Source organism: Rhineura floridana, chromosome 2 (genome assembly GCF_030035675.1).
Source record: "Rhineura floridana isolate rRhiFlo1 chromosome 2, rRhiFlo1.hap2, whole genome shotgun sequence".
Lineage (NCBI taxonomy): Eukaryota > Metazoa > Chordata > Lepidosauria > Squamata > Rhineuridae > Rhineura > Rhineura floridana.
This window is the reverse complement of record NC_084481.1, coordinates 16,578,051-16,598,486: the sequence shown is the minus strand read 5'-3', so window position 1 is coordinate 16,598,486 and position 20,436 is coordinate 16,578,051. Positions and strand designations below refer to the sequence as shown.

The window sequence follows — 20,436 nt, the reverse complement described above, 5'->3', positions numbered from 1 at the left end:
CTGAACCTCAAGTGACAGGGATGGGTCTAAAAGAGCTCCCAAGCTACGAACCTGCTCCTTCAGGGGGAGTGCCACCCCATCCAGGACAGGTTGAACATCCACCATCTGGTCAGGAGAGCCACCTACTAACAGCTTCTCAGTCTTGTCTGGATTGAGCTTCAATTTATTCGCTCTCATCCAGTCCATTATCGCAGCCAAGCATCGGTTTAACACATTGATAGCCTTACCTGACGAAGATGAAAAGGAGAAGTAGAGCTGCGTGTCATCAGCATACTGATGAGAACGCACTCCAAAACTCCTGATGACAGCACCCAGCGGCTTCATATAGATGTTAAAGAGCATGGAGGACAGAACTGACACCTGCGGAACTCCATATTGGAGAGCCCAGGGCGTCGAGTAATGCTCCCCAAGCACTACCTTCTGGAGATGACCCGCCAGATAGGAGCAGAACCACTGCCAAGCAGTACCTCCACCTCCCAAATCCGCAAGCCTCCCCAGAAGAATACCATGGTCGATGGTATCAAAAGCCGCTGAGAGGTCAAGGAGAATCAACAGAGTTACACTCCCTCTGTCTTTCTCCCGACATAGGTCATCATACAGGGTGACCAAGGCCGTCTCCATGCCAAAACCGGGCCTGAAACCCGATTGAAATGGATCCAGATAATCGGTCTTATCCAAGAGCACCTGGAGCTGGGCTGCAACCACTCTTTCTAGGACCTTGCCCAGAAATGAAACATTTGCTACCGGCCTATAGTTGTTAAGATTTTCTGGGTCCAGGGAAGATTTATTCAGAAGTGGTCTCACTACCGCCGCCTTTAGGCAGCTCGGGACCACTCCCTCATGCAGTGAGGCATTGATCACTTCCCTAGCCCAGCCGGCAGTGCCATCCCTGCTAGCTTTTATTAGCCAAGAGGGGCAAGGATCCAACACAGAAGTGGTTGCTCGCACCTGTCCAAGCACCTTGTCAACGTCCTCAAGCTGCACCAATTGAAACTCATCCAAAAAATCATGACCAGACTGTGCTCTGGAGACCTCGTTTGATTCAACTGCTATAACATTGGAGTCCAAGTCCTGATGGATGCAAGAGATTTTATCCTGGAAGTGCCTAGCAAATTCATTACAGCGTGCTTCAGAAGGTTCAATCATGTCTCTAGGGCCAGAATGTAATAGCCCTCTGACAGTTTGAAAAAGCTCCGCCGGACGGCAGATAGAAGCTTTAATAGTGGCAACAAAATGTTGTTTCTTTGCTGCCTGCACTGCCCCAAAATACAGCTTGTTATAGGCACTTACCAGTGCAAAGTTGCATTCATCAGGAGTCCGTCTCCATCTGCACTCAAGCCGTCTCCTATGTTGTTTCATCGCTCTCAGCTCTGAGGTGTACCATGGAGCTGTATGAGCTCTACATAAGAGAGGATCGCAGGAGCGATCATGTCAGCTGCCCGGGTCATTTCAGTATTCCACAATTCGACCAGGGTGTCGACAGGAGCGCCAGTCCTATAAGCCGGAAAACTCCCCAGAGCCTTTTGAAAACCATCTGGATTCATTAGTCTCCGGGGGCAGACCATCTTAATAGGTCCCCCACCCTTGCAGAGGGGAAAAGCCGCCGTAAGTCTAAACTTCAACAAGCGGTGATCTGTCCATGACAGAGGAGCTGATGTAAGGCTCGATACATGCAGATCACCATCTCCATGTCTAGTTGCGAAAATCAGGTCTAGAGAGTGCCCTGCCACATGTGTTGGGCCGGTAGCATATTGGGACAGCCCCATGGTTGTCATGGAGACCATGAAGTCCTGAGCTGCCCCAGATAAGACGGCCTCGGCATGAATGTTGAGATCCCCCAGTACCAGTAGTCTAGGGGATCTCAACAGAACATCCGAGACAACCTCCGTCAGCTCAGTTAGGGAGTCTGTTAGGCAGCGGGGTGGGCGGTACACTAACAGAATCCCCAATCTGTCCCCCTGGCCCAACACAAGGTGCAAACACTCCAGACCGGTAATTACATGGACATGGTGCTTGGAGAGAGGGATGGAACTCCTATAGACCACAGCAACCCCCCCTCCCCTGCCCTCAGATCTACCGTGATGCTGAACCAAGTACCCCGGTGGGCACAGCTGGGAGAGACCAACTCCTCCCTGCTCACCCACCCAGGTCTCAGTTATACATGCCAAATCGGCTGCCTCATCCACAATTAAATCGTGGATGAGGGAGATCTTATTGTGTACCGATCTGGCATTTAGGAGCAGCATCCGGAGATCAAAGAGCTGGCTGATAGGACATCCAACAAACCTGTGGATGTGTGGATGCAAGAATTCTTTTTTGAGTTTGGCTTTGAGCGTGCTATTTTGGGTGAAAATGATCAATCTAGTGTGTGCACAGAGAAGTTCAAATGCTTACTTTTTTCTGGTTCTTGCTCATGATATTAGTTCTTTGAATTGTATTAGCAATTTGAAAAAATGTAGAACAAATACTCTTGTATTTGTGTTTTGGCAAATAAAATGCTAAAATTATAAGATTAGCAAAAATTACATGTGTGTGTATGCGCATGTGTGTGCACATTATATGTGTGTGTATGTGTACATATATATATGTGCACACATGTGCATGTACACACACAGGCATAAAAATGGCATTTAGACTTAAAAAGCCTGTTAACAAATGTATGGTAAATTATGTGGCTTAGGCAATACACTTTAATTTATTCAATAACTCTAAAATTCTCAAATTAGCATTTAGCTATTTAATAAAAGAACTTCTGATAGCAGCCTTAGCAAATTTCCTATCTTCTCATGGGCTGTTAATACTGCAGTAGGGTTGCCATATTGTCTGGTTAGCCAGGTTTTACCCGGATTCTTTGCATGCCACCCAGCGCCCGATTAGCCCCTTAGGTGGCCCAGATTCTCAGCTTTAATTAAAAAAAAAAATTAAGTTTCTAGGTGGTCCGGTTCTCAAGTTATACATAAAAACATCAGCCGCCCCGACTGTTAAATCTTTCTTTAAACAGTACTGTACAGTATAGTACTTCGTAGCTTTAACCCTGCCCGTTCAGGATTGCAGCCAATCAGTGAAGCCAGGGTTGTGTTTCAGTTTCATTGACCTGAGGCAGTGTCTAGAAAACCTCATTGCAATGCCAGAAAATGGTGGTTTCCCCCCGTTTATATGAAAATCTCATAAATTGGGTAAGTATATACATTTCAGTTTTTTCCCCTCTTATGTGCAGGAGTCAGATCCTGAGCAGTGTTTTGAAAAACTTCCCAATACTTGCTTTTGTAAAAGCATTGCTAATCCCATATGCCCAGAGAAAATCCCACTGAATTCAATAGGACTTACTTTTGAGTAGACATGGTTATGAATGTGCTGAAAATCAATGGGATTTTGGAGTGAATGTAAAAAAGCATTGTGTCTTTCTGTCCCATCTCCAGTCCTCTTTTAAAGCAAGTAGGCAGGGCTTACTTAGGTATTACAGTTTTTATTCTGTAGGAAACTAATACTGATTTTTTAAAAACTAATGCTGATTTTTCTGCAATGACCAACTGGTTTGACAATAAACTATTATATGGGCTGTATGTATTCATACACCTGCAGTGTGTGTGTGTGTGCATGTATGGAGTCTTATGATTTGGAATTTTGGGTTGTGTGAATGAAGTTGCTTATCACTTGAGGTTGCATTTCTGTCCCTGTTTGAGTAAGCCCCATTGAATACACTGGGACTTGCTTCTGAATAAATAAACCTAGGATTGCACTATAAATATCTTCACAGTTTGTGTAAATAATAAATATATTTGATAGTCATGCTTATATAAATATTTCTTCATTTATCATATTTTTGGTTTTTGGTTAGGAATCCTGACTGGTTGTGAGATGCTGAGTTTTCTGCCTTACTCATAGGAATTTTGTTGTGGTTGGTATGGTATTACATTTAGGAAAGTGTTACAGCCTTTTGTGTTGTTTTTTTCCTATTTGCATTTCACTTATCTTTAACCTCACTCCGTTACAGCCATAGAAGCAACAGCAGCATATAAAAGATAATTAACTCCCATTAGTAATAAGAGCAAGAATGTATAATTATTATTTTAATTAAAACAGGAGGCTTATCAGTACTTTGAAGAGGACCAGTTATTTATTGTCTTTCTGAGCCCAGGACTGGGTCTTTCATGATGCCCTGTGGGCGGGGGGGGGTAGCAGGAGAGTAGTCAAGAAGACAGACATCCTGGCATTGGTAATCTAATTAGCAAGGTATGTGTGGGTTGTTGCACACTTCCAGGCCCAGTTTCATTTTGAGTAGGGAGGTGGAACCTGTGTAGATGTGGTTGATCAAAGGGAGAAGAAATTTTGAGTTAAGCAAAGCTCTGCTTTTATAAAACCTAAGAAACATACAGATACTTTGAATGTCTGAGTGCCTGCACCAGTGGAATACTGGAGGAACTTGTAAAACTTGCTGCTACAGTATTTAGAACTGAGCATGTGGTGTGAAAGACTCCTTTTTCTAACATTTTGGCTTCTTGTTTTTCTCCACCCACCACATCTCTGAAATATATCATATATGTAATGGTTAACCATACTAAAAAATGTAAATAAGTTTGGTTAACCATACTGCTGCCCTGACTTACTTTATGTTTGTTGCTATTTTGTGTTTTTATTATGTTTTTATATTGATTGTGTATTTTTATTGTTTTTATTATATTTGTAAGCTGTGCTGAGCTCTGTTTTTAACAGCAGAAGGGCGGGATATAAATCCTCTTAATCAGTAAATATTCCATAGTGTTGGAAACTAGAGTCTAGGCATTTAAGGCTGAAAATGTTGCTTTAAAAAAAAAGATTTCTCACATCTTTCCCCAGCTTTTGGTGGTAATTCCTAGGCACAAAAACAAAACAACTGGACAATCCAAATATTAATATGCAAATATTTGCATAATATGCAGACAATACACAAATACTTTGCATAATATGCAAATTAGCCTGCCCAGATTTGTGGAACTGGAATATAGCAACCCTATACTGCAGTGACTCAGGCAATTTGTAGCTTTAAACTTTCATATATCAGGCAGCATTTAATTTAAAAAATGTTTAAAGTTAAATCACCTGTGTAATTCTTCTTGAGAGCTGGATCCTAAGGGCTCCTGCATGTCAAAATCTCACTGCTGAAGAGTCAGTGAGGCCATTAAAGGCACATTATTCTGCACATACTTTGGACTTGAAAGGAATTGTGTGTAATCTTGTTCTTTCTGGGTCTGATCCTGAACCGCTAAGTGGGAACTTTATTCATGACCTCATTAATTGTTAGCCAAAACTATAATTTTTAATCTTAACATGTTCAACCCCTCCATGAAATTGGCTTAAAATTATGACTTAAAAGAAACAAGCCTTGTGTTGTTTTAATTTGTATTCTAGTTTGAGCCTGTAGTTCCTTGAAAACACCAATTCAAGCTTTTCAATTCCAGCTTCTTTATGTGTAAAAGAAAGTATTTTTACTGTTTTTCAGCAGAAAAAAGGCTCACACCCTTTCTCCCAAGTTCTATTGAAAATATTTTTAGCTTCATGTAAGATATCATGGTCGCAAGATTTATGATTACAATAGAATGTTCAATATTTGTAATATATTATAATTTTGAGCCTATTTCAGAGGGAGACAAATTGCTATTTACTGTTTCCAACGGCCAGAACTTCTTTGTGTTGGAAACCTCTGTTCTTCAATTATTCCCTTTTAATTCGTTATTTGAAATAACTAGCCTATGGGAAAATAATTTAAAAATGTTAATTTTGTGCATTTAAGTTGAATAGTACCACTTCATCTTCTCACAGGCTGCCTAAATAAACTACCGTCCTAGGTAAACGAGATGCCTGTATTTCTTTTTAGCAGAACATGAGTTTCATATCTTGCCATGCATCCTCACTGTCTACTTCTATATTCCATTTTGAGTATTTTGCTGGCCTAAAGACTAATTTTCTATGGCAAGCATTGCCAACCTTGTGAAGACCTTCATTGGTACTCCCAGACTCTGACCCTTTTTTTAAAAAAGTAAGTCTCTAGCCCTTCTAGAAAGAAAGTTATGAAACAAAAGGTGCCCTTTAAAGTGACTTCTGTTAAAGGAGTCAGCCTGGCTTCTCCCACCTATCAGTGTTTCTAGCCAATGAGCGAAGTCAGAGATGTGGTTGATAATCGAGCTGTTTGGATATTGGACATTAGGAATCCCTGGAGTCCTAAAGAACCTCTGTTTCCCCCTTCCTTTTAGTGCACTTTTCCTGCTTCTGCCTTATTTTCTAGTAGTCCTTGTCGTTTTTACCAGCAACCAAGATGTATCTTTTCTGTAGTGGGCTAGACGGAGATCAGGTGCTTTCTAGAATTTTTGTGTGTGTGCAAATACTACTACAAAACAAATGTGGGTGGATGTTAAAGAATCCTCTCCCCAAATGGCAAATGCAAAATGTGAAAACTTTGCAAGAGGCTTAGGCATGTCTCCTGCTGTGCAGGAACTGATGTCTAAAGGTAAAGGTGTCCCTGCACTTATAGTGCGAGTCGTTTTCAACTCTTAGGGTGACGTCTTGCAACGTTTACTAGGCAGACCATATATATGGGGTGGGTTTGCCAGTTCCTTCCCCGGCCTTTCTTTACCCCCCAGCATATGCCGGGTACTCATTTTACCGACCACGGATGGAGGAAGGCTGAGTGTACCTCGACCCTTTTTAACGGAGATTCGATTTCCTCCTTCCGTTGGAATCGAACTCTGGCCATGAGCAGAGCTTCGGCTGCGTTACCGCCGCTTACCACTCTGTGCCACGTAGGAGACTTAACTGATGTCTAGGCACTCTTTAAGAATTCACTGTATAGTTAACTTGCAGTACAATGGTATACATGTCTACTTCAGAAGTAAGTTTAATGGGGCTTACTGTTTAAGTGGGTACAGAATAACAGCCTAGGTTTCATTTTAGGATTGAGATTGGGGAAAACAGGGTTTTTGCCTTAGTAACGGCTGTTATCTCCACAATCTGGACCAATAGGGCATAGCTGACGCCCCATGCTAAAATGTGAAATTGTTGGGGTGGGTGGAAAGCAACAATGACTGCACTTTGTCTAATTTTGTGTTATGCCATGCCTCCCATGGCAGTCTTTTTGTTTTATGCCATGCCCCCATGGCAGCAATTTTGTGACTGGCGCCCTCAGCATTGTTTAAAAATTTAAAATGTGACCTCTGGTTCAAAAAGGTCGGCTATGCCTGTTCTGTTAGAAGGTGAAAATCTAGACCAGTTTTGCTTCAACTTTTCTCTTAAAGGAATAGTAGGTTCCTCTAAGAGAGGATTGCTTGAAAGGAAAAGAGGTTTGGTTCCTTTATTTATTTATTACATTTATATACCGCCCCATAGCCGAAGCTCTCTGGGTGTTTTTTTCTGAATAAAAAGAATGCCGCAGATATAACTCAGTACAGGAAACTGATGTGTGTGTGCACAACCTTTGCCCTTTCAGTGGCTAATCATAAAATGCTCACCATGGCTGGACATTCTACTCCCCAAAACTCTTTTTCAGTACCAAGGCTCAGAGCTGACAAATGTGGTGAGGTCCTAAGAACACAGCAGGGTTGGGGTGCCTGCACTCACTGGAAAAATGGAGGGACACAAATGAAGGGTTAATAGAGGAAACAGTGCTTAATTGTGAGTCTAGTGAGTGCTGTCTTCACCTTCTCATTGAGTTACTTAGTAGGAGGATTTTGGAGCTGTTTGAGGAAGAATTTGTACTTGGTGATTTTGGCACAATCTTATATGTAAACCTGTATCACTGATTCACCATGGTTCTGAATTAGCTTCTTCTAGACATGAAGTTCTGGAATTTAGCAGGCGCTGCGCACGATTGTAACATACATTGTAAGCAGAAACAATAATGGTTTCTGGAAAGCAGCTTGCTGATTTTGGCTACAAGGCATTCTCTTGCTCCATGATGCTCCTTACTTTGTATGGTGGCTACCTGTGTAGTTTCAGAGTATATCACTATTTTCAAAACAGGAGCATACTAAAACAACTCGAGCAACAGGAAATAAATGCAAAAGCAGTTAAGGACTGAGGACAATAATAACAATTACAACGGTGGTGTGCTGCAACAGAAACTCTTCAGAAAGTGCAGCTCTAGGAATCCCTGCTATGAAGAATCACTTTTGCAGGCTGCAGTGCTTAAAAGGATCAAAATGCCTGTGTGATTGTGTAGTAATCAAATATTTCATATGCAGCTTCTTTCTGTAAATAGGCACTGCTAACAGCACCTACCTATAAAAGACGTATGCACAGAACAGTTTCCCTTAATATTTTCATGCACTCCTATCTAGTTGAAGGAAAGAAACCAACATGAGAATGAACTTCAGTGTGCCTCTGACTGGCCATACAAAGTCAGAAGATGATTCAGAGGGGAAGATTTATGAGTGAAAGCCTGAAGGTAGAGCCATCATGGATTGCTCTAAGCTGCTCTGGGAGCCTTTCCCCCCCCCCTTTTTTTTTAACGGAAATGCTTTAAATAAAATAATCAGTGTTACAGAGGAGGTAAAAGTTAGATGTATGATAGTCATGCATTTACTGTAAGATTTAAATTTCAGAGCTCTTAGGGGTCATGTCAATATCTTATTTTCAAAAGAGTCATCTCAAGATGAACATCAAAGGCCCTCCTACGGGGGCCTACTCAGAGAGAAGCCCGGAAGGTGACAACGAGAAAATGGGCTTTCTCAGTGGTGGCCCCCGAATTATGGAATTCGTTCCCTGATGAGGTACGCCTGGTGCCAACATTGTTATCTTTTCGGCGCCAGGTAAAAACCTTCCTCTTCTCTCAGGCATTTTAACATTTTAGTATTTTAACATTCTGATATTTGATTTCTTAACATCTTAATATTTCAATCAATTTAATACTTTTTTAACATTTAATATTTAGTATTGAGTTTTGTAGTTGCTTCTGTGTTTGATTAGGTTTAGTTTTTAATTTGTTTAACATATGTTTTAATTGTATATTGGATGTTGTGAACCGCCCAGAGAGCTTCGGCTATGGGGCGGGATATAAATTTAATAAATAAATAATAAATAAATAAATAACACATGAAGCATTATAAAAACATATAAAAAAGAGTCCGACAGTGATGGAACTATAAAAAACTATTATGCAAAGAAAAGTGTGTGTAGTGTGCAGCAAAAGGGCAGTATTGCATCTGTGTTTTTAAAATAGTATTGACTGCATAAGGTCAACAGTTTTAACTGCCTATAGACATGTTAATATGAGTAGAAACATTTGAAATGACACTCCCACCAGCTTACCCAAGGAATTGCTAAAAGCTGAAATAATTTAGAGATGGTGTATAGTAAATGGTGGAACTGTTGTAGGAGAAAGAAAGCATACCGGCTTGGCTTGATTTTTAACAAAGCATATTCTTCTGTGTTTATAAATGTTATTAATTAAAATCAGTCTAGATTACAACTTGTAGAAAAAGGAGTAAATACCTTCTTTAAACACTGGCGGGAAAGAATTGGTTAGGTTCTTAGTGAATTCTAACGTGTAGGTTTTATCAGATAGGTGTAGCACCCACTTCTCAATGCAAACATGAAAATGGAAATAGTTGCCAGACAGACCTGTAATGGCCAAGTAGACTGAAATGCTGCACTACGAAAAGATTGGAAATGAAAAGGTGCTGGTATGATAAATAACCTTGGGCATTTCTTGATGCATTTTCTGGTATGCCTGGCAGAAACTGAAGCACAGTTAAGTTGTTCAGTCAGTATATATCACTCAGTTGTAGTGAGAAGTTATTTGTGCCAACTTGATCTAGAGTGATGGGTTTGGTTGGGGCCCTGGAAGCTTTTGGTGCTAATATAGTTAGTTGGAAATATTTTGTGTGTAATTATTTGCGAATGTTACTATATCTTGTCCATATTCAGATAGTTTGTGAATTTTATGAACTGCTGTTGCTACCGCAGGGCTTTGTAAGGTAGCTCTTCAGGTCAAAATGCAGCTTCTCTATAGTACTGAATCATTGCGAGGAAGCGCTTGTTTCATTTTAGCCATCAGGATCAACATTGGAAACACCTGGGAATCAATTATTGCATTCAGATATGATGGCAAACTATGGATCTCATCCTGGTTTGGGGTACTGGTTCGCTTAGGCTATACTTTGCCACAGAGCTCTGGAGTCGGTATGCCAGACCTTTGACTCCAACTCCGACTCCTCTATTTTTCTACTGTCCGACTCCGACTCAGGGATTGGGCTCGTGGGAGTTGTAGTTCAAAAAAGTAACTTTTCCAAGCTCTGGATTCACGTGGTGGTGATGAAATGCCTTGTGCTACCATTTTACTACAGTAAATTTGTTATTACTAGTTAATATACATTTGCCATTTATGAAGGAATTGGAGTCGGAGTTGGTACATTTCTACTGACTCCGACTCCACCCAAAATTGCTTCCGACTCCACGACTCCGACTCCACAGTCCTGCTTTGCCAGCTTTGGACATAATGGCAGCCTGTTATTTGGAATATAATCTTCTGATAAACCTCCCTTCATACATGGTGGAACGGGAGGAGGGAGTACAGAAGCCAAGCACTTGGTTTGCTATTGCATATGAAAACTGCTGTTTCACAATCAAAAAGAATTTGATACAAGTTGCAAAGCTTGAAGAGGGACAAATATTCTGGCTAAAAGTTGATTTGTACAAAAGTGCAGAGCTTTCTAACATGGTACTAGCATTAATGACAACTGTGGAACAGCAAAGCTGGTGTGGTCTTGTGCCATCCATTGTCTGTTCTGCCTGGTGGAAAAGGTACCAGATAAGATTATTCTCCTATAACTTTGCACATTTTGTAATACATTTATGTACTTAAAAAAAAAGGATAAAAAGTGATGGAAAAGCAGAGGCCCTTCCAAAGGATAGGGAAAGAAAACCAAAGTCTGGGAACAGCTTTTAAAAAATATAGGCCACCTGTTGTGACAACATATATGAAGTCGGGAGGATGCATAAGTCTCTTGTTAATATCCAGAACTTGGTGTTGGGGTGTCATAGTGTGTTGAAAAATGGGTGATATATACAATTTAATGGATTGGATCCAGAGGTGTCCTGTACTTGGACTAAAATCTTTGTGCAAGAAAAGGGAACTGAAAGCCAGAGCTGTGCTTCTGTTTGGCAAGGCAATGTGTAATCTCTTGCAGAAGGTTTTATCTGATGTCTCAAACTCAAGGTGCTGCAGTGTCACACAAATGTCTCCTGCTAGCTTTTGCTCAACCTCACAGAATAGCACCACTGCTGTCAGAATTTTTTTCTGCGCTTGCATCTCTGGTTCCAACCCAATATGAATACTAAAATAGTAGCTTTGCTTTTTAATCTCCAGCTAATAAAGAATATTGTGATCTTTTATATTTAAATATTTTATATTTTAAGATTATTTGATTTATGACCATATTTTAAAATAGTTTCTAACTAAGTATTTTGATGTTCTGTTTCTGACTAAAGTGTGCTAAAGTGGTGAATTAAGGAGAAAATTTACTTATGTTTCATTTGCAGGATCCTTCGTATTGGGTGAATATACACCATCTGGAGTACACAGATGGGGGAATCCTGGATCCAGATGACATCCTGGCAGATGTGGTGGAAGACAAAGATAAGGTTGATGGAGAATAATGTTCTATTTTTAACTAGAAATTGTCAGATTGAATTAAGGTTCCACTTGATTATACTGTAACCTCATATAGTATGCTTAATAGTTACTTGATAGTGTGATTCCAGATTGAATACTCCAAATAATTAAACATTGGCTAGCTTTTGTGAGGTACAGTACTACTGCTGGACAGAAGAAGGTGCATTGCTCCATGCTGTTAGGACTTCACTTAAAACCATGTTTTCAGCTGGTTTTTCAATTCTGAAAAAAAGAGAGTAGTTGCTGATAGGGCCGAGTGCTGATTTTAGATGTTTGTTGATTTGGTGCTTCTTTATTTGATTTCATAAAGACAGCTGTCCTTCATTGTGCATGTGAAATAGTTATAATAAAGGAAATTGCATATGCACTCATCTTTTAATTGATCCACACTTTAAAGCACTGACTTTTATCTGTTCCTTTGATAACACCAGTGTATTTTTCAATGAAATTCTCTGCATCCCATAACTTATCTATCCAGTATGCATACACTTGCCTTAAAATCCTTGCTTAGATTCTTGCATACTCATATTACTTTGTTGTGACTTTGGTCCATTTCAGACTTGTTCTTAGATGAGTGGTACTGAGGGCTTTAAAACTACTAGTTTACCTCTGTTATGTTGCCAGTTCTAAATGGATTAGCTTGGGGGTTCTCCTAGAATCATCTCTGTCACTTGAGGCTCAGGTAGCCTCGGTGGCATGGAGTGCCTTCTACCAACTTCGGTTGGTGGCCCAACTACGTCCCTATCTGGACAGAGATAACCAGGCTTCAGTTGTCCATGCTCTGGTAACCTCCAAATTAGATTACTGCAATGCACTCTACGTGGGGCTGCCTTTGAAGATGGTTCGGAAACTGCAGCTTGTGCAAAATGCAGCGGCCAGATTGGTAACAGGGACCAGACGGTCCGAACATATAAAACCGATTCTGGCCCGCTTTCACTGGCTGCCTGTATGTTTCCGAGCTCGATTCAAGGTGCTGGTTTTGACCTATAAAGCCTTCCATGGCTTGGGACCACAATACCTGATGGAACGCCTCTCCCGATACAAACCCACCTGTACACTACATTCAAGATCAAAGGCCCTCCTCCGGGTGCCTACTCCAAGGGAAGCTCGGAGGCTAGCAACAAGGGAGAGGGCCTTCTCAATGGTGGCCCCCAAATTATGGAATGATTTAGCTGATGAGGTGCGCCTGGCACCAACACTGTTATCTTTTCGGCACCAGGTCAAGACTTTCCTCTTCTCCCAGGCATTTTAGCATGTGTTTTATACTGTTTAAATTTTTAAATTGTGTTTTAAATTGTTTTTATAAGATCTGTTTTAAATTGTATTTGTTTTAATGTTTTTAGTTACTGTAAACCGCCCAGAGAGCTTCGGCTACAGGGCGGTATACAAGTATAATAAAATAAATAAATATTATTTATATAGTCTTGGATACTAAATTTTCATTCTGGAGGAGAGTAACATGTATGGAAGGGATCCTTCTGTGAGTGGAGTCTCCTTCTGTTCATGCAGTGAAAATTTAGGAAGCTCCTTTCACTTGTAGACTGTGACTTCCACCATCCTATCCTCTCCCCACCCCCACCCTCAAGCAGTCATCTGAGTTTTCGGAAAAGTCTCTCCTGAGGGTTGGGGACCCTTCTGAATGGGGTGAGTTGTGATGCAGGGAAAAGAGGGCTCAAAAAAGATGTTGCTGCCTGATTTTTGTTTTCAGTCACTGCCCTTCCCATTCATTTCTTCACATGGTGATAGTGGAAGCATCTGACAAACTTTGTTTCTGAAGTGAACTTATATGATCCACATCACCTGGACCAATGTGCAGATCAGAATCTACACTGCTGCCAGATTACATGGCAAGGTGACCCAAGGGCTGCCTCTCTTTTTTTAAACAGATAACACTAGCCACCTAGAGAAGCAGTTAGTGGTGGGGCTGCTGCTGCTATATGGATTGAAAATAATGCAGTCATTTCCCCCGAGAATGATGGTATCTGATGATATGCCATCATGCTATGGGCTTCCACAGGATACTATCCTATCTCCAGTGCTATTTAACATCTATATGAAGCCATTGGGAGTGGTCATTAGAGTTTTGGACAGAGTAACATCAGTAAGTTGATGACATGCAGCCCTATTTTTCCATAACATCTGAATCAGGAGAGTCTGTGAAAGCTCTGGACTGGGGTTTGGATGCATTTGGATGGGGGCCAATTAACTATCTTTGAATCTTGGGGAGATGGAAGCTCTTTGAGTGGGTGGTTCCTGTGTCCAGGAGATAGGCAGGTTACCCATTCTGGACAGGGTTGTACTCCATCTGAAGGTACAGAGCTTGGGGCTATATAGCTTGGGGGTATTCCTGGATACATTGTTGTCACTATAAGTGTCATTTGTGGTTAGGAGTGCCTTTTACAAGCTTTGTCTGGTTCGCCAGCTACAGCCATTCCTGGACAGGGATAGCCTGACCACAGTAGTCCATGTGTTGGTAACTTTAAGGCTGGATTACTGCAGCATGCTCTATCTGGAAGCTCCACCTGGTGCAGAATGTGGCAGCCAGACTGTGATGGTGGCACACAGCTACTAACATGTGACACCATTATTAAAACACTTGCACTGGTTTTCCATCTACTACTGAGCCAGTTTCAAGATCCTTGTATTAATTTAGTCCTGAATGACTTGTGTCCAGGGTATGTTTGGGATCACTTGAACCCTGATATCCAAGTTTGATCACTGGATCATTGGTAGGCATATTGCTGTTTATCCCTTGATCCCCAGTGAGGCTCATTTGGCATTGTCGTGAAACCAAGCCTTCAGTGTTATTGACCCACTCCTGTGGAATGCTCTTCCAATAGAGATTCAGCAGGCAACTTCTGTATTAACCTTAACATCCTTGCTGTATAACCTCCTTCACATTTATTCAGTTGAAGTTACACAAGTATTCACTCCCCTGTCTGCCCTAAGAGAATAAGTGTTTTCAGGCGTTGACATCTTGATTTACCCCCAATGGGTAAATGAACTATAAACAAATACAAATATTTGCAACTGATGTATTTTTAACTTAATTAAAGCAAAATGACAAGTATATTGTTATTCACTTGTGACTTGATATAACAGGTAAGCTCATAAATATCAAGCTTCAATCAGTATACTGTTGCCTGGTGCAATATGCCCTTGATAGTTTACAGTTTGCCTACTACAGCAGCACAGAAAATCATTCATTGAACCAGCTGCACCTGCTTGTTCCTGTTCTTGTGTAATACCTTGTATGGGGAAATCTGAAGGGCAGTTTAACAAAACATATTGTATCCAGTTTCAGGTGAATTTTTATTATGCTGCTGCTTCCAGTTGACCACATATATCTGTTCTCTCACATGGAATGAGTGCAAGCAGATTTTCCTTTGCGAGTGACTTGCTGCCTTTTCCCCATCGGTCTCTATGGATTGCCTAACCACCTAGTGGAGAAACTGTAGGCACCAGTTTTCAGCTTTCTTCTTCCTTAGTGGGGGACCAGCGTGGGGTGGGGGGAGAGAGTTCAGACTTAAAACAGATATTACAGCCTGGTTCTGCTTAGTCATTGAATCCCATGGTGGTAAATAGTGAGATTTGCAAATGTCTCCTATAACCAGGAAGTTGGGTAATGCTTGGCAAGAGAACTGAGGCAAGGACCAGACCTGTTAAGCCATTCTGCTGTGTCTTCAAGGAACTGAAGTTAAGTTGTTTGGGCAGAAACGGAAAGATGCATAGTTAGTCACCTAAGGAAAAGAGAAGTTGCTGCTGTATTTAAAAGTTGGAATTTATGAAAAGTTATGATGAATTATTTTCTTTCTTCATTACATTCCTCATGGTTTTTTGCAAGGAAAAATGAACAGACATAGATGATAATCTTGTAGATCTGTTTTATCTTTTTAGAGTGTGTCCGCTGCATTTATGTTTTTATTCACAAATTGCATAAAACATACTTCTCTTTACTTTCATATAGCATTTGAATAAACATCTGGTGTGCTGCAAGTATCGGGGAATGTTTATTCAGCAGTCCTAAATCTTATCTTCTAGTACATGGGTGGGAAGCCTCCAGCCTAAGGGCCTAATTAGGTCTTGCCCAGGTCCCAATTGGCTCTGTGAAGCAGTTTCCCCCTGTACCACGCCCATCTGCCCCACACCAGATGCTATAATCTGACAATTACTGAATTTTCTGCTGATAATTAAGAAATTGCTGAATTATTTGCAACCGTGTTTTTCTTGTGGCAAGAAAAAGCCTTCTCCAATTAGTTCCATAGTTTAGCTTTTCTTAAGCTAAGTACAGACATTTGCTGTGGAAGTATTGTGGTTCAGCCTCCCCATTTTTGTTGGTCCAGAACCAATAATTGGAGAAGACTTTTTCTTTTTCCCTTCCTACCCCCACATGTCTTTCAAAGTAGTTTTACCCATCTCCCGTAATTTCTTCTCCCATTCTCCTTTCACACTCGATTTGTAGCTTAATCTCCTCCCCCAAACTGCCAGTTTCTTTCATCCCTCCTCCCTGATTCTTTTCCATTCACTTCTTCCTCCTATAACCATTTTCCTCTTTTATCCCCTTCCTTTCTATTCCCAGATTTATTTGTTTATTTAGTTCTTAACAACTTTTATCTCACTTTAGAATTCCTTCAGCACCTCTTCTAGCCCTTTTCCCTCAGAGGAGGGAGACCTTCCTTCTCTTACCTCCCAAAACAAGCCCCCCCCAAACCCCACTTTTCTGTCTCCTGGCCAACTTTACTCAGCTTGCAAGAAGTTATTAATGCTGGCACTGGTCCAACAAACTGAAAAGATATGGCATGGCTAGGGGGTGGGGCACACAAATGAGGAGCTACTGGGCAGGCTGTGGCACTGAGATCCACTTAAACGTAGCATAAGGCTCACTGGTGAGTCCCAGCAGACTGCTTGAGATGTATTGCTTTAGACCAGCCTTTCCCAACCAGTGTGCCTCCAGATGTTGTTGGACTACAACTCCCATCAGCCTCAGCCAGCATTGCCAATGGTCAGGAAAGATGGGAATTGTGGTCTAACAACATCTGAAGGCATACTGGTTGGGAAAGGCTGCTTTAGACCAAGCAGGGGTGGGTTCTGAGTTACATTTTTGGTTTTGGATTTTTTTATGTCAGAAAGTAGCCATATCACACACTTAGTTGGATTTTTTTATGTCAGAAAGTAGCCATATCACACACTTAGTTGGATTTTTTTATGTCAGAAAGTAGCCATATCACACAATTAGTTGCTGTCCAAAGATTCTTAAGTTATTTAGCTGAATTATAGTTTTTTGTTACAACCTAGATTACCAGGGCCTCTATCTTAGCTAAGGGTAGGTGGGGTCTTTAACAATAAATGTGTGTGCAGTGGGCAGTCAACCTGCCCTCACAAGTAATTCTATGATGTCTGTTGCTGTGTCCCTGGGAGCATTACATACACAACAACTGAGAATCATGACTGTTTATATTACCATGTATATGTTGCTTTTTTTGAGGGGGGGGAAGGCACTGGTTAAAACAACCAGTTTTAAAAACAAAATCAAAACAAGAAAAAATCAAATAGGCAATTAAGTAGCAATAGAATAGGACACAGAAAGCACCAACAGTATAACAATCCTTCAGTACAGAGCGCCAATTGAAACAGGATAGTCTTCACCATTTTTCTTAATAGTTGATAGGGAAGGGACATGATGTGGCTTCTGGGAGGGACAATGCTGGAGTCTGGGTGCAACAACAGGCCGTGGCTTAGATGAAGAGCTACTGGTTGAGAGGATGGTGGGATGGGGTGAGCTGGCAAGCTTTTCTTGTTCATTGTTTTCTATGTTCATTGTTTTGTATTCTTCTATTCCCTGGCATCAGTATGGCAAATGTAATTGATTGCTTCTGAACACATCAGTCTGCTATATACTGAGTCCGGCCATCTAGTACTGTCTGCAGACTGCCAGTGGCTCTCCAAAGTCTTCGATGGAAAGATCTTTCCAGGCTTGTTACTTCAGATCCTTTAGCTGGAAATTCCAGGGAATTTCCTGAACTATGGAAACTACTTTATATAAAGCAAACTCTGTGTTCTTGCCCATTCCATTTTTTCTAAACAGTAGTTTGCCTCCAGATCTTTGCATAAGATTTATATTGTTGATTTCTGAGCCTAGTTAATGTTGCTGTTTTTATGTATTGAGTTATAAACATATCAGATGTGCACCCCTAAAGTGTGTTAATTTTTTAGGGTAATATCTAATTTGTACTAAGAGATGACCCACTATAATAAGTAGTCTTGAGTCAATTGATTACACTTGATCTACTCCAGGGTTGATTTGATTTAAAAAATGATTTAAACCATTTCTCAGAAAGACTCAATTTTAATGATTTAAATCTCAATTTACTGTAAATCACTAGTGAGGATGATTCTATTTAATCATACTTTTTTTAGTAGAAGTACATTGTTGTTTAATATAACCTTAATACATATTCAGATATGTAGCCTTCATTAGAAGGTAGGTACATGCTAAGCAATTATTCTGAATTGTTTTCAGATTAATTTTCATCAAAAATGGGATGATAATTTTGTTACTTTAGTCCTACAGCAGAATGAACTTGTGAAGACATTCAGGAGATGAACCAGCTCCAACTGTTCAATTGATCATGATATTTTTGTCATGATGTGCCAGAATCACCACCACCACCAAATAGGCTTTTAAATTGTACCAAAATGATTGTTTATTCTTCTGGTTAGTTTTCTTCTTCAAGAACCAACAACTTTAACAAAACATGCACATGGATTTTTGAATGGTTAACTATTTCAGGTTTTAGATAAATATAAAGTTCTTTAAAATATAAAATTTAGGCAAATTTAGGCAACATGAGAAACTGAAAATATTGGATGATAGAGTTAACTCAGTCTTCTTTACGTTTACTTCCTTGTTCGTTGTCTGAAGAAACAAAAGCTGTCCTGCTTTTTCAATTCCCAACTTATTTCTCAATTTAGAATTCAATCAATCTTTATTGCCTAGCCATAGGCCATTGCAAGTTGCACAATTACAAAAGTTATATAAAACAATGATTTAAAACATACAACGATAAGTTTCATGAGATATACAAGATGGCTGCCTTAAAACTCGCCTAAAGATTACTCGAGCAGTTGGGCTACCTGTGTTGCCCAAATCTTTTGCGCCACACAGGCGAAAAGAGCAACCCTGTATGTGACCATAGGGTCTTCATCGGCTAAGAGAAAGACAATGGTATCCTGCAAAGACCTCCCCCTTGCCATCAATTCGCTCAGTATATTGGTCTGCAGATGTGCATATAGGGGGCATTCTAGCAAATAGTGCGGGAGGTCCTCCACCTTATTAGCCCCACATATGCAGAGTCGCTGACTCCACGGAATCTGATTATAACGTCCCATCAGAACGGCGTTCGGCATTGACTGGAACCGGAGTGCAGTAAAAGCTTGTCTGAGATTTGGTGTCATTGGGTGGGCCAGATAATTTGCCCTGTGATGGTCTTTTTTTATAACCCCAAACCATCCTAAAGATTTGGAATTGGTAATCTCCAGTCTATCCAGCCAGTGACAGTGCAAGAGAATCGACTCTTTCAGCCTTGTTCTGTCGTGGGCAACTGAGTCGGCTGGGGAGATGTGGTACAGATGGTAAATGCCAGAGATCTTTTCACTCCAGAGTCTATCTCTGAAGGCCTGCTCGCCGCATAGTTTTAAATTTTTTTTTTTAGAATTAGTCCAAAGGAAGAAAAAAATTATCTCTATACCTGCAGAAGAGACTACTGCTGTTAAGAGCTGGATTACTACTTCAGTAGTCTCCTCCTCCCCAAATCCTCTATTCATTGACCTTCTTTATCTTTGCACTTAGAGGCAAGGCCTTGAGAGAAAGAGTGAGTGAGTGAGTGAGTGAGTGAGTGAGTGAGTGAGTGAGTGAGTGAGTGAGTGAGTGAGTGAGTGAGTGAGTGAGTGAGTGAGTGAGTGAGTGAGTGAGTGAGTGAGTGAGTGAGTGAGTGAGTGAGAGCATGAACTTCATGTACACCATCTGTAGAATAGGACTGATCAGATTATCTCCTATCTCCATAAACAGCTGTTAACATATTCATAGAATATAATTAGAAGTTGTGTAATTAATGTTCATGATGATATCTTTGACCTCTGCTCCTTTTTTACTAATTGTTTTAAGAAAAAATTGGAATCTGATTTAAATAAACAAAATCTGATTTAAATTGAAAAAACCCAATTTTTAAAAAATCATTGTTTTTTTATCAACTCTGATCTACTCTATGACTTAGTTGAATATTATCCTTATTTCTGTGCTACTTTAAAGACTGAGGTTTTAAAAATCCTGTAAATAAAATAACTATTTCATTAAACTCAAGATACCTTGGTAGTGCTTAGAATGTGATGTAATTTTTCTCTTCTGAGGTGCGGTAGGGGGAGTTTTTAAATAATGCCTTATACTATTCAGTAGAGTGAACTGTTTGACTAATCTTTGCAATGCCTTAATTTTTGTTTTCATGATGTCATAGTATACTAGACTTTGACACCAATTTATTTCATAGAATCATAGAATAGTAGAGTTGGAAGGGGCCATCCTGCTCAATGCAGGAATCCAAATCAAAGCATTCCTGACAGATGGCTCTCCAGCTGCCTCTTGAATGCCTCCAGTGTTGGAGAGCCCAAGACTTCTGTAGGTAATTGGTTCCATGCCATTTCAGCTTTCTGTTATTCTGTAATTTGTAGTGTTCAACTCTTAAAATTTATACTCAGCACAGTTTGACATCCCCCATTGGTTTTTTTTAAACAGTGAA

At 40.4% G+C, this 20,436-nt stretch overlaps 1 protein-coding gene across 4 annotated transcripts in view; it reads left to right on the top strand.

Annotated features, from left to right (window-relative positions):
* PARD3B (par-3 family cell polarity regulator beta) overlaps window positions 1-20,436 on the top strand; it is an 894,180-nt gene that overhangs the window by 33,262 nt on the left and 840,482 nt on the right. For all 4 annotated transcript variants that reach the window (XM_061607918.1, XM_061607919.1, XM_061607920.1 and 1 more), the window contains exon 2: window positions 11,512-11,613. In XM_061607918.1, coding sequence (XP_061463902.1) covers window positions 11,512-11,613 — 102 coding nt within the window. The remainder of the gene's footprint in view (window positions 1-11,511; window positions 11,614-20,436) is intronic.